At 43.2% G+C, this 14,482-nt stretch overlaps 1 protein-coding gene across 5 annotated transcripts in view; it reads left to right on the top strand.

Moving 5' to 3' along the window:
• The window catches only part of robo1 (roundabout, axon guidance receptor, homolog 1 (Drosophila)), a 327,637-nt gene that overhangs the window by 83,165 nt on the left and 229,990 nt on the right, over nt 1–14,482 (top strand). Inside the window, exon 1 of one of the 5 annotated variants that reach the window (XM_070543615.1) lies at nt 9,355–9,560. The exons of 3 other annotated variants lie outside the window; for them this stretch is intronic. In XM_070543615.1, coding sequence (XP_070399716.1) covers nt 9,434–9,560 — 127 coding nt within the window. In that variant the 5' untranslated portion in view covers nt 9,355–9,433. Of the gene's footprint in view, nt 1–9,354; nt 9,561–14,482 lie in introns of those variants that run through there. One more of the 5 variants, XM_054742442.2, reaches the window with a different exon arrangement.

Here is a 14,482-nt window from a genome sequence, read left to right as displayed (position 1 = left end):
CACTTTCCTCGCGGGGTCACACCCATTAGGACAGTGGGAGTGTTAAACAGAAGATGCTGAGAAACTTCATTTTGCTGAGGAACCAAAACCAGGTTTGGTTAGGTTTAGGGACATTTGTCGGCTTTTCAATTCCAGAATTCTTAAACTGCAATCACCTCCCATTACGATAAATGACCCACACTTGTATAGCGCCTTTCAGAGTCACAGGACTCCAAAGCGCTTTACACAACATTCACCCATTCACATGAAGAAGAAGAAGAAGAAGAAAGTATTATTTCTATAGCGCCTCTCAAGATAAAAATCACGAGGCGCTTCACAAAAACAAAACAAAAAATGTAAAAATATAAAAAAGCATTTAGAAAATGTTTAAAATATATTTAAAATTAGCAAAAATGGGCAATTGTGATTTAAAAAATGTAAAGAAAGAGAGAGAGTGAACAAGAAAGAGGGAAATCAGTGGATACTGAGGAAGGTGGAATAGGTGGGGAGAGCAGAATAAAGAAAGAGAGGTGAAGAAGGTCATACAAAAGCCAGCTTGAACAAGTGAGTCTTCAGCTGCTTTTTAAAGGAGACCACTGAGTCCACTGATCTCAGGCTCAGGGGGAGAGAGTTCCAGAGTCTGGGGGCCACAGCAGCAAATGATCTGTCACCTTTGACCTTTAGCTTGGTGCTGCAATACCAGTAGGCTTTGGTCACTGGACCTCAGGGACCTGCTGGAGGTGTAGGGACTACACACACACTACAAACACACTCACACACTGATGGTGAAGAGCTACGATGTAGCCATGGCTGCCCCGGGGCACACTGACATTGGAGAGGCTGCCCACTAGGCTCCGCCTGTCCCTCAGACCACCACAAGCAGGCAAGAAGGGAAGTGCCTTGCCCAAGGACACAAGCAGCATTCTCTGCCGTGAGCCGGGATTGATCCTACAACCTGCTCTACCTGAGATACTGCTGCTCTTAACAACCTTTACATTCTAATTACATTTTAATTAAAATAAGTCCTAATATCTATATGCTTCAAAGTTTTGCCTGTAGGGATAAAAGGATTGACCCAAGTGTGCAAATTTCACTGAGAGGCCTTCCATTTTTCATGACTACCGTCAATGCCATGGACGAGGTCATAAGACTCATCTCAGCCGGGGAGTTGTGATGATTTATGTTTTCACTTTGAGATCTTGTTAAAATCCAGAGAACCTGTTTATCCAAAGATTGAACTGGCTTGTGCACAGTTACGCATTTTATTGCTACTTCCAGTCTAAGATCTACAAAATATCACAACCGTGGCAAAATGTTTCATTTGAAAAGTACAAAACAACATTATCGAAAAGATTCCAATTCTTTTTGCTATCCTGCTTATTAATTTTAAAGAAATGCACCTTCATTGTAAAGGGGAATGAAAAAAATGTCAATATGCTGAAATATCGCAATATTGTGTGTTATGATACCTGTCCGATACTTAAAAGCAGTGTATCGATTTTTTTATTGATTAATTAACTTGCAAACATTTACAGTACTTTTGTTTAGTGCAGTTAAAACTCCGGCTGCTAGATGGTAGCAGTGTCAATCGCCTTCTTTCTGAAGGAAAAAACAATATCTGGGCCGTCTCTCAGTATGCGTATTTGAGTACTCACGTCTACGCCATCAGCTGACCCAAGTACTCTTCCAATCCCAAGTACATAACATTACAAGTTCACTGAAAGTTCCCGGATGTGTTCTTGCTCCGCCTATTGTATCGAGAATCCATCAATACATCTTTCTGCGGACATCAAAGTATCCCATAATGCATTGCGTCGCAAACATTTATACTCCGAATGCCAAAAGAGAAAGCTAATAACTGTAATGTTTTATATCAGAAATGCAAATAAATAAAAAGTGGTCTGTTATTGTAAATAACTGTTTGCATCCTTTAAAATGAGCAGTTTTTTTTTTTTTTTTTGTTTTTGTTTCAGACTTTCACGATCCCTCAAAAGGTTAATAGGCTAACCCACTATCAAAATAAAAGCAGCGTTGCCTTAAAGCTTGCTTTTGGAGTATTTCTCTTATCCGATGGCACCAACTAGTGGCTGACGAGCATATCACACACCATTATATGTAGAGGGTAAATGTTGTTGCTTTTAAGCTTAATATATTACCTTTACTTATGACCAATAAGCTGTGATACTCTATATAAATTTAGAATATTGGTCTTTGGATGTTTAATAAGAGGATTCTAGGATTCTTTGCTTTTTCAGGCATCAAACACACTTCGTCTCAATTCAGACAGAGTCAGGTTTATAATAGATAAGAAATTTATTTTCTAAACAAAAAAAAACATGACAAGCTAACCAAGGCTACTGTGATGGATGAATCTAAGAGAATAAGATGTGATGTATGGTGACAATGTGTGAATGAGAGGTTATCAGATACTTCGTATCTTGAAGAACTGAGTTCTGGGTGAAGAATTTGGATTGCATTATACTATAAGATAAGATAAGAACAACTTTATTTATCCCGAGGGAAATTCTTGTGTCATGTACATGCTCAAAGCAGTAGGAGAGACAAAGGAACAGGTGAAATAGAAATATGATATACAATATATACAGTAAAAAATGAACTACAGTAGTATTCTGTAGGATAGTGCAAAACAAACAATCGGGATAACTCAACAAATGAATACATGACTGTGTCCTGGTGAATAAGTAATTAAGCCGTCGGTGCAGGCGATTCACTAAAGTGATTAAAGTGTTGTGTAATAGAAATAGGGGTAGTAGCAGCATATGATATGATGGGGGGATAAAAACATATAACAGCATATGAAGTTGGTTCTTATCAAAATGGCATCAGACGCAATCTGGCTGGTGTTCTATGTACCACTGAGGAGACTCCCTTTCGGATCCGAGATGTCGGGGGTGGGTGGTGGGTGACCCCAAGGTACCAAACTTGTAGAAAAGACCACAGTACGACCAGGTCGGTCCAGAGTCGTCTCCCGGATCACAACAGATAGATGAAATCGTTTGCATCTAGAACAGCTGTTTCTGAATAGCTGAAGGAACCGTTTTGCTGTGTCAGCTGTAGTTAGCTTTTAGCTTGTCGAAAGCTTTGGGTTAAAGAGGGTTCGCTCCGGATGGCCTGTCCGTAGCTTTCTCTAGAACTCTTTTATCTATTTTTATGGTGATGTAATGTCCAGAAATTGTCCATTTTCACCTACATATTGACCTATATGCCACTGGTCATCTGCAGACATACGTCTAAGGCGGATGTTACACTCTATCTTCCTAAAAGTCCAGAAGGATACCGCAACCTTGCTGACATTTCAAGAGGAACACGTTGTCAGCCTGTGTTCCCAAACAAAGCCTTCTATGATAACACCGCAGGAGTGCCCACTCTCTCAATAAAGTCAACGTTTTCAAGAAGTGAAATTAACAAACTGGACTTTTAATTTTATGTCAGATCGTTTTTTAACTTGTGAAGCAACGAAGTGCAGTTCTGTTCCAGATGCCGTCCTCGTCCTCCCATTTTCAATAGAGTGGGCTTTCTGGTGTACTAGCCAAGAACACATGTCAAGTACACAAGAACGTACTAACGTCCTTGGGTATAGAGAAACCGCCCTGGTGGTTAAACTGGATAACTCTCTGAATCATCTGGCCTGAGTTTTCCCATTAAATCCCGTCAGTCAAATGTCATCTGGTTTCTTGTATAACAACATGTCGTATCGTCTCCTCTGGATTGTGATATTTATCCTATCACTAGGTTCTTGCCATTACACACCCTTAGTTGTAAGTACTGCTCTCTTTGGTGGACATGCTATTCACTCCGAGGCTGATAAGTCGCTTACTGACTTTATTTAGAAAAAACATCACTTTAAAACCGTGTAAATGACGCCACCTGCGGTTTGTGAATTCTTCCTTCCCACACAGAATTTGCATCGTTTTGGACAAATGACTTTGCAGTTGGCATTAGCGGTGACATTTAGCAGGTAGTGTTGGATTGGCATCCTGAGGGGTTGAAGTGGCCTGTCCCTACTGCAGGGGTAATTATTCCTAATCATTAAAGAGCTCTTTTAATCAGACTTCCATCAGCGGCTAACGTAACACGCTTAATTACATCTCCAGGAGAGCTGTCTCTGAGGACCACTACATCAGGTTTACATGACTAACAAATAGGGACACTATCTACGTTATTCAATGAGACGAGAGCAATAGGTGATCCGACCTAATCAGGTACCATGATACGCAAAAACGCATCCTACATGTGAATAAATCACGAGCTTACGAACAAGCCACATTAACGTTTTCCGTGTCCATACATCAACCTAACTGTGAATGACTGGATTGCATTTTGCAAGACAAAAATGAAGGACATATGAAAGAGAGATGAGCGGTGGTGTGGAGGGGGAGGTGCTGCCGACGCCTCCAGTTCCCCACATGAACCTGCACTCACCTGCCTCCTGACAGCTGCAGCTGGAGGAAACGAGCTGTGAAACTCGAGACCCAGACATGCTGAGCTGGGTTTCTACTGAAATAGTCTTGGTGGGGTTTGTGCTTTTGTGTACGTGTGTGTGTGTGTGTGTGTGTGTGTGTGTGTGTGTGTGTGTGTGTGTGTGTGTGTGTGTGTGCGCATCATGGGTTTTTTAGACAAAGTAAGATGCTTTAATTAATAAAACACTAATCCATGAATGATCATTTTGAGACTGTTTAATCAGCAGCTCGGCGAGTGTGTCGCACTACAGCAGTGTGTTGTTACCAGTGTTAAATGGCGATGCCCGTCACACATTCACACACTTAGTAGAGCTTGTGATCATAGCTGTCCATACACAGCAAGCAATGTTGGTGTTTTTTTCTGCAGTATTTAAAGGTGTCCTAGAAGGAAAAACCACATTTACCTTGTTGCATATAAGCAGCTTGGATCAATGATGTTAAATGTACCAGAAAGTCGGAGCCGTCCCAACCTGCTCTCCGATCCACATTAGTGATGCTGTAATGGCTAAAGAGACTAGGTCTGAAACGATTCCTCGAGTACCTCGAATAATTCGAGTACAAAAAAACCTCGAGTCAAATTCTCTGCCTCGAGGCTTCATTTAATTCATGTTTAATTAATTCATGGCTTAGCAATCGCCCGGGGTCATGTTTCACCCGGACACAAATAAGTGACGCACATACACACTGCACTGAATGCACACGTGAGTAGCGAATGTAACTTAACTTTCTCTTAAGCCATGGCGGACAACGTGGACCCCGGTGGAGTGCGAAAAAGACAGAAACTGTCAAAGGTGTGGGACAAATTTTCACGTCGTAAGGCGGAAAACGTAGTCCAGTGTAAATACTGTAAAATGGATTTAGCCTACCACAACACCACATCCTCCTTGCTGCAGCACCTGGCCAGGAAACATCCACGTGTAAATGACACTTCTGCAAGCGGACTCGGAGGTCCGTTGTATATTCTGCGGACACTGTGCGACTTTTTCGTTTGTAGCACTCAGTTTCAGCTCACACCGTGCGTCTGGTAGCAACACGTCGGACCTAAAAATGTGCTAAAAATAGCTGTTTTTACACAACACGTCGGGCTTTTTACTGTGCTGTTATTGGCGTCTGTTGGCCCTCGGGATCGCTGCAGGAGGACGCGGGTATTTATGAGAGGAAAACGAAAGAAAGTAAATAAATGTTTGTGATTAGTATAATTTGATAAAACCACGGCAAACATGCTTTCTCAACAATCCTTGTTATTGTGAGAAAAATAAAGTGTAGAAATTAAAACAGACGTGTGTTAATAAGAAACAGCTGGCGGGCCATGTTTGCGCATGCGCCGTGAGCGGTTCTGGTGCTGTTTGGGCCGCAGCCGCTCGCAGCGCTACTTCAACAGTTATCCTCCTAGTTTTTTGTCTGGCTTGCCGGGCTAGCAGATTCTCACATGAGGGGAAATCGGCCCAGGTTGTATACTTATTCTTTGCACAGACATTTGTTTACTGTGAAGTAAAGTTGAAGTGCTGAAGTTTTGAAAACTAATTTTGAATAAAACTTGAAGAATAACTTGCAGTTGCTTGCTCATTTTAAGAGGTCTTTCATATTTTATAACATGCTGTTTGATATAATGGTTTACAAACACAAAAGGGTCATTTATTAGAGTACTCGATTAATCGAAAAAAGATTCGATAGAGTACTCGACTACAAAAATATTCGATAGCTGCAGCCCTAACAGAGACACGGATCATTCTGAGAAATGCTGGCTCGACATGTCGTAGGCTTAGACTAGTGTTTCTAAATTACCCCCCCCCCCCATCATGTTTATTTTGAGCTAACAAATGCATCATGTATGCACCATTCCACTGATGCAGATTCCTGCTGATGTGAACCTGCTCACTTACTCTGCATTAAACTTTTTCTGATTCAGATCAGGCCTTAGCACATGTGGGTTGACGAGGGTTCTATAATAACAGGGTGTTTTACACCGAAACAAACCCAGCTGCATCTGCATTAGCTGCAACTCCCAACAGCTGGGCTGTTATTTATTATTACTGTTGAGCTGTAGTCGTTTTCCAACAGCTCATTTTATGCTGGTTGTATTAACACACTGGAGCATATTAACAAAATAGCTCCACTAAGCAGTTTCTTCGCTGGCCGCTCCTGGGTTTTTCCTCACTTCCGACCACATTCAAAGCTTATCCAGGGGTTATGAAGGCCTTGCCTTGTTTCTGGGCCGATTCCTCGCTCACTCCATGCTCCAGTGTGTTTATATGCTGCCTCTTCTTCTTGGCTGTTGATTGGTGTGGGCGCTGCCGCCCCCTAGTGACTGGGGTTTTGGATTTCCAGCATGAAGAAATATTCTAAAAATAATGGATTCTCCTGCACCTCGTGTTCTGAGGGGAGCTTAAATGCACCGCCTTAAATCTGCATGTTCCAACCCACTTCAACATCTGCAACAGATTAACATTAGTCACAGTGATGCCAACCGCAAAACAACGCTAGCTCTACAGGGAGTGCAGAATTATTAGGCAAATGAGTATTTTGTCCACATCATCCTTTTCACGCATGTTGTCTTACTCCAAGCTGTATAGGCTCGAGAGCCTACTACCAATTAAGCGTATTAGGTGATGTGCATCTCTGTAATGAGAAGGGGTGTGGTCTAATGACATCAACACTCTATATCAGGTGTGCATATTATTAGGCGACTTCCTTTCCTTTGGCAAAATGGGTCAAAAGAAGGACTTGACAGGCTCAGAAAGGTCAGAAATAGTGAGATATCTTGCAGAGAGATGCAGCAGTCTTAACATTGCAAAGCTTCTGAAGCGTGATCATCGAACAATCAAGTGTTTCATTCAAAATAGTCAACAGGGTCGCAAGAAGCGTGTGGACAAACCAAGGTGCACAATAACGGCCCATGAACTGAGAAAAGTCAAGTGTGCAGCTGCCAAGATGCCACTTGCCACCAGTCTGGCCATATTTCAGAGCTGCAACATCACTGGAGTGCCCAAAAGCACAAGGTGTGCAATACTCAGAGACATGGCCAAGGTAAGAAAGGCTGAAAGACGACCACCACTGAACAAGACACACAAGCTGAAACGTCAAGACTGGGCCAAGAAATATCTCAAGATTGACTTTTCTAAGGTTTTATGGACTGATGAAATGAGAGTGAGTCTTGATGGGCCAGATGGATGGGCCCGTGGCTGGATTGGTAAAGGGCAGAGAGCTCCAGTCCCACTCAAACGCCAGCAAGGTGGAGGTGGAGTACTGGTTTGGGCTGGTATCATCAAAGATGAGCTTGTGGGGCCTTTTCGGGTCAAGGATGGAGTCGAGCTCATCTCCCAGTCCTACTGCCAGTTTCTGGAAGACACCTTCTTCAAGCAGTGGTACAGGAAGAAGTCTGCATCCTTCAAGAAAAACATGATTTTCATGCAGGACAATGCTCGATCACACGCGTCCAAGTACTCCACAGCGTGGCTGGCAAGAAAGGGTATCAATGAAGAAAAACTAATGACATGGCCTCCTTGTCCACCTGATCTGAACCCCATTGAGAACCTGTGGTCCATCATCAAATGTGAGATTTACAAGGAGGGAAAACGGTACACCTCTCTGAACAGCGTCTGGGAGGCTGTGGTTGCTGCTGCACGCAATGTTGATGGTGAACAGATCAAAACACTGACAGAATCCATGGATGGCAGGCTTTTGAGTGTCCTTGCAAAGAAAGGTGGCTATATTGGTCGCTGATTTGTTTTTGAATGTCAGAAATGTATATTTGCGAATGTGGAGATGTTATATTGGTTTCACTGGTAAAAATAAATAATTGAAATGGGTATATATTTGTTTTTTGTTAAGTTGCCTAATAATTATGCACAGTAATAGTCACCTGCACACACAGATATCCCCCTAAAATAGCTAAAACTATGAACAAACTAAAAACTACTTCCAAAAACATTCAGCTTTGATATTAATGAGTTGTTTGGGTTCATTGAGAACATTGTTGTTGTTCAATAATACAATTATTCCTCAAAAATACAACTTGCCTAATAATTCTGCACTCCCTGTAGCTGCTGCTAAACCAGTCTTTCTAATGCAGGGCTTTAGGGTGGGTGTGTATTTGGCCATTTATCAGAGCTCCTGGGCCATTGTGAGCCCCCACAATGTTTCATGTCTTATAAAGAGGCCCAAAGAATGATTTCTAATAAAAAAAATAAAATAAAACGTAGGCTCTTGGAAAAGCTTCCATAATACGGAATCCTGTGTCGGTAACACAATCGTTACAGCTGGTTAGCTTGGTGAGACTATTACAGAAACATACATGTTCAAAAGCTGCTGCACTTGAATATTTGCTGTTCGCGCTCCCCACGCTCCTCTAACACACACTCAGTTTCTCCCTCCCTCCCTCCCTTCCTCCCTCCTTCCTAGACGTACTTGTTTCTTCTCTCCGACACTCTGTTGACAAAGTCAAGGCTGCTCTGTCGTGAACTATCCCTTTGATTTACTTCCTTTTTTAACGTCAGCCGAGCCGTGTTGGTGAAGAAGAGGAGGAGAGGGAGCTGCTGCTGCTGTGGTCACCATCAGCATGTCCATTCTGCACTGTGCCCCGAACAACTTCTCGCATCATTTCTGTTTTATCTCCATCTGCTTCACTGGAGTTGTTTCCGAGCTCACTTTGAATCTCTGAGCAGGACTGAAGACACCCGGAGAGGAAAAGATAAATATTTCAGAGTTCCAGGAATCCAAGCTTGCCCCGCTGGTATGCTGCTGGGAATGTTGGCTCTCTCAGAAGGAAGCAGGCATAGTGCTGTGAATCCGTGACCCGTTCTGGGACATCACTGTCTTGACCCGGCGTTAACACTCCAGGGGAGGCCGAGGAGGGCGTGTTGTTGTTTCGAGTCACACCAGACAGCTGTGTGAGGCATGACTGTGCGTGGGACTAAACTCTATCTGGCCCTCGCCTCTCTGCTGTAGCACTGACGCGAGCATCAGAGTCAGGCATGGCCGGCGGGCGGATGCCCCTGCTCCTGCTGGTGGTGCTGGCGGAGGTGCTGAGTGGAGTCTGTGCAGCAGGGGACGGTTCTGGGAATCCCAAGGGAAACCGGAGGTGGAAAGGTGACAGGAGCAGTGAGTAACTCCTCCCTCTTTCTTCTCTCTGTAGTTTTCTCTTTTCCCCTCAGATCAACAGGTTTGGATGCATTTTTCTGTTCTGAGCTCCTTTGGTTTGCCGAGTAAGACCCTGGAAACGTTAAACGTCCCATGTCAGTTTGATTATTCCGGGTGCCGTTTGAGGCTCGGCTCATTTCTCAGTGACAGGCACCTGGAAATGAGAGTGGAGTAAATCATTTATATGAAGCCCGAAACCTTGGCCTGTGCAGCTCGTGTTAAGAGGTATCAATGTGGTTGTGGCTGCAGGAGTGCACCTCTGTGTTTGAGCTGCATTTCATCCCTTACTGCCTCGCTCCCGCTGCTCCTCTTCCTCGCAGCATCACTCATGTTCTTGTATGACCGTCTTTCTGGGTCTCATTCGCAGTCATCAATTGATCAGCTCTGGGTCGTAAATAGCTACTTAGAGCGATGGGGCTGCTCATTTCCTCAGTGTAAAAGCTTACTGCAGCTCTCAATTCATTACATATGCTGACACATAAGTGCACACATGATGGGAGGAGAGAGGATGTTGAAATAAGCAGAGAGCTGCGGTTGTTTCAGGGCATCACCGCTGTCCTCGGGCTGCCGGCCGCCGGCTAATGGGATTGTTTGGCGTGCCGCTGCTGCTTGGAGCTGAGTGATGAAGTAGGGGGTTCGTCCCTTTGTGCCGGTCCCCTCTGTGGAGGTTAAAGGGAGATGGCTGTCTTGATGCTGTTCCAAGATTAACGGACTGAAATGAGGGGCACTGGGGAATCGAAGAGTGAGTCGCTTGCTTTCCCAAGGAGACACAAGCTGCTCTCGAGGTGGCGTGAAAAGTGATGCGGCTTACAGTTTCAGACGGCAATGTCACCACAAGTTTAGAGTTATTTTTAGCACAGCGAGAGAGATGATCGCTAAATCTGGATGATGCAGCAAAGGGTCCGAGCTTGGTTTTGAGTGCTGTCGTCGCTGCACAAATAAGACTTTTAGGGAGAAGTGACAACATTTTTGTGACCGTTTGACACAGTTTTCCTTTATTTGTAAAGATGAGGGCACGTTTAGCTCCGATGATTTTAGCCTGGTTACGGCAGAAAATGGATCACAATCAAACGAAAGTCATAAGAATTAATGGTAACACTTTACAAAAAGGGTCCCTTTAGTGAATGTCAATTAGTGCATTATTAAGCATTAATTAATTGAATTAAATAGTAACAACTGCTTAGTATTATTGTTATTATTACGTAATGTGTTACTAAGCAGACTCCCCTCGGCCATTTGTCCTGATCTTAAAGAGCAAGTCACCCCCTACCAGAGTCTAACTCCACTCCCACTTCATGTTTGAAAAATGCAACAAATGCCGTTGCCTGGCAGACCGAGAGGGCGGAGCTACTAACAAATACACACACGCACAGGCTCACAACAGCATTGTGACATCATAATGTACCAGTTTACATCATAGCATACCTCTTAGCCAATAGCGGTGGCAGATTTAAATTCAAATACAGTGCAGAGTTTTTACCTGACAACGGCACAACACTGCCAGTTTTAGGCAGAATATTTAAATTTTAACTAAGATGCACTGAAGTGCCAAATTATTGACCACACATGTCTGGAGCACAATTAGATGCTTGTTTATTTAGTTTATCAGCAAAAAAAAGTTTATTTGGGGGTGACTTGCTCTTTAAGGACACTTAACAGTTGACAATATTGGGAATGTTGATGAAGGGACCGTTATTGTTGAGTGTTATCAAGTAAAGATGACCTACGAATTCTTTGCTACTCGCTGTTTTGTGTGTAAACGTAAAAGAAATTCACTTTCTGTTGTATGTTTTTATTGCTGTAAATAACATCGGATGAAAATGTCTCTGTTAAGGAGGATGGCAGACGTTTGTGTCTTCCAGTGTTTTAATCAAAACTCAAACACGTTTTTGTGAATCAGTTTAACTGATTTTTTTTTCAACAGGCCTGTTACACTGCTGACATTTTGATTTGAAAGTAGAAAAAGTATTAACAAGGGCTGCATTAAATATGGTTTCAAAGGCGTTTTACAAATCCAACATTTACTGCCATTAACCATCGAAGAAGCAATTGCAAATAAACTTAAAGGATATTATTAGTCTACCGATTGAATCGACCGATATTGGCCTTAAAATGTAATGTTGGGAGATATTGGTATCTGTTTTTACTCCTTAGTGACCCAGTTCTTATATACCGTATTACCCATCAAACTCTGCGGCTTAATCTCCTCTCTCTCAAAATGCCGGAATATGACAAATCTGAGGTTTGGTGCATATATCAGTATCAGAAATTAAGAGTTAGACAGTATCAGATATTGGCAAAAAAAAAAAAAAGGCCAATATTGATGATCCCTAGTCCAGATTTCTCGGCCACTGCAACATTAGATCACCTTAAATCGTCAGTGCTCATTTATTGCTTGGTTCTTCAATGAGAAACACATTTTTAAATAATTATTTCCAATTATTATCAGTCACTCTGAGTTTTTCATGCAGGCTGAACATGAAAATAGTCTCCTACACCTATCTCCAGCATTAGCTTCTGTTAGAAAAAAAGACTCTTAAGGCCCTGTCCACACGTAGCCGGGATCTGCCAAAACGTAGATATTTTTCTACGTTTTGGCCTGTCATCCACAAGAAAACGGAGTTTTTTCACACGAAAACGGATCTTTTTAAAAACTCCGGCCAAAGTGAAGATCTGTGTTTTCTCCGTTTTGGGTGTCTGCGTGTGGACAGACAAAACTGGAGTTTTAAGGTCCGCAACGTCACTTTCCGCGACAAAAAAATGCTGACATCACGTGTGAGACCTGTGTTTACACTAGCCGACAGCATGGATGCCCTCAGAGCTGCGCTCGCTTTATCAATTGTCCAAGCGCTTTTTGCTTGTTTGTTTTTGCAAGCGGAATTACTGCTCCTTGCGGAAGACCACAGATGAAGGACGAGGTTAAGAACGGGGGAAGTACTGCCGCCTACAGGTCTGGCATGTCCTTAACAACGTATTTATCCGGGTACGTGTGGACAGAGTTTTTTTTTTGAAACAAGGTGGTGTGGATGCAAGTTTTTGGTGGGACGGATATTCGTTTAAAAAAAAAACGGCTACGTGTGGACTAGGCCTTAGACTAGAAAAGCCTGACAGATCTATGGCAAACGGTCGCACGGACTCACCCATCTTGACTCGTGACTGGGAAGGCTTTTGTTGGATTAGCATCCAGGAAACAGCAGAGAACGTCTCAACGGGTAGAAGCGAATCATGATCAATCCCACCACACAGCAGAACTCCTTCAGGCTTGTGTTATTTGTGGAGATAAAACATTTGTGCTGCAGAGCAAACGGAGTCAGTGGTAAGAGTCACATTGCTGTTAGCCAGTCAGAAGCGAGATGTCCAAAAATCAGGTAAAAGGATCTAAATCCTATCGCCTGAAGCTACTTTGTTCTTCAGCTGACTTGTACTTATTGAAATAGACTCATCTGAGCTTCTATCCCCAGTACAATTCAAGACATTCATTCCTAGTGACCACTGCAGGTGTATTAAAATCTGAGGGATGGAGCTCTTTAAACCAAGTCAAACCTTTCTCGTTTAGCCTGAAGGACACCAGCAGACACCGCTGTGCTGGCAAACATTCAGTGCGAGAATGTGTGTGAGATATCTAAAATCTGACACGCTGCTCATAGAAGGTCTGTTAAAGCATGAAAAGGTTCAGGGAAGGTTTGAATGTTCTAATTCAAGGGCCTCTATTCCACCACTTAAGCATGCCCCCTCTGCAGATCTCTGTGTTCCAAAGGCACTGGAGGGTTTTCAACCATTAACTCTTGCAGAGCATGAGGATCTGGTCATGAGACTTAAGCCAACAGGGGCGGCAACTGCTGTTCTCCCGGCAAGGCTACTGACAGAAGTTTCTTCTGTAGTGGGTGATCACGTGCTGCAAATTGTAAATAGCAGCTTGATATCTGGGGAAGTCCCTACTCCCCTAAAGCAGGCGGTGGTATGACCTCTGCTTAAGAAATCAGGATTGGACCCAACAGTCTTGTCCAATTACAGACCTGTATCTACACTCCCTTTCATCTCAAAGATCATAGAGAGGGCTGTGTTTATCCAACTGATGTCTTTTCTACAGGAAAGGGAAATTGGAGAAGTATTTCAATCTGGGTTTAAACCCTTTCATAGCACTGAATCTGCACTGCTTAAGGTCCTTGATGACATTTTATTGGCTAATGATTCAGGTGATGCTGTGGTTCTGGTGCTCTTGGACTTGACATCAGCCTTTGATACCGTTGATCATAGTATCCTAATAAACTGGAGCGGTCTGTGGGCATTACGGACCAGGCACTTAAGTGGATACGATCTTACTTGACTGGGAGGAGTTTTTGTGTGAGGTTGGGGGACTGTTCCTCCGATCTGGCTGAGCTGCCTTGGGGAGTCCCCCAGGGATTGATTTTGGCCCCACTATTTTTCTCCTTATATCTCCTATCCCTGGGTGAACTATTCCGTAAACATGATGTGTCATTCCATCTTTATGCGGATGATTGCCAGGTCATTTTTCCAATTAGGCGTGGTGGTTTATGCACCACCTCTGTTGGACTGCCTGGACATCAAGCTATGGTTGGCTCAGAACTTCTTGTGTTTCAACGAACACAAGACTGAAGTAATTCTGTTTACGCCACCAAAGACCCTAGGAGGTGCCCAAGGGCTTGATTTTTCCACTCTGGCACCGCATCAGAAGGCGGTGGTCACTAACTTAGGGGTAAAACTGGACGCAGAGCTCAGATTTGATGCTCAAGTGAACAGAATCGTGAGATCTTGCTTTTTTCATCTACGACACATAGCGAAAATTAAGCCTTTTCTGTCACATAGTCATTTGGAAACTGTAATCCATGCCTTTGTTACCTGCAGGCTGGATTTTTGCAACT

The sequence above is a fragment of the Nothobranchius furzeri genome, chromosome 13 (genome assembly GCF_043380555.1).
Source record: "Nothobranchius furzeri strain GRZ-AD chromosome 13, NfurGRZ-RIMD1, whole genome shotgun sequence".
Lineage (NCBI taxonomy): Eukaryota > Metazoa > Chordata > Actinopteri > Cyprinodontiformes > Nothobranchiidae > Nothobranchius > Nothobranchius furzeri.
The sequence above is the reverse complement of the archived record's forward strand: the minus strand, read 5'-3'. Positions and strand labels throughout refer to the sequence as shown.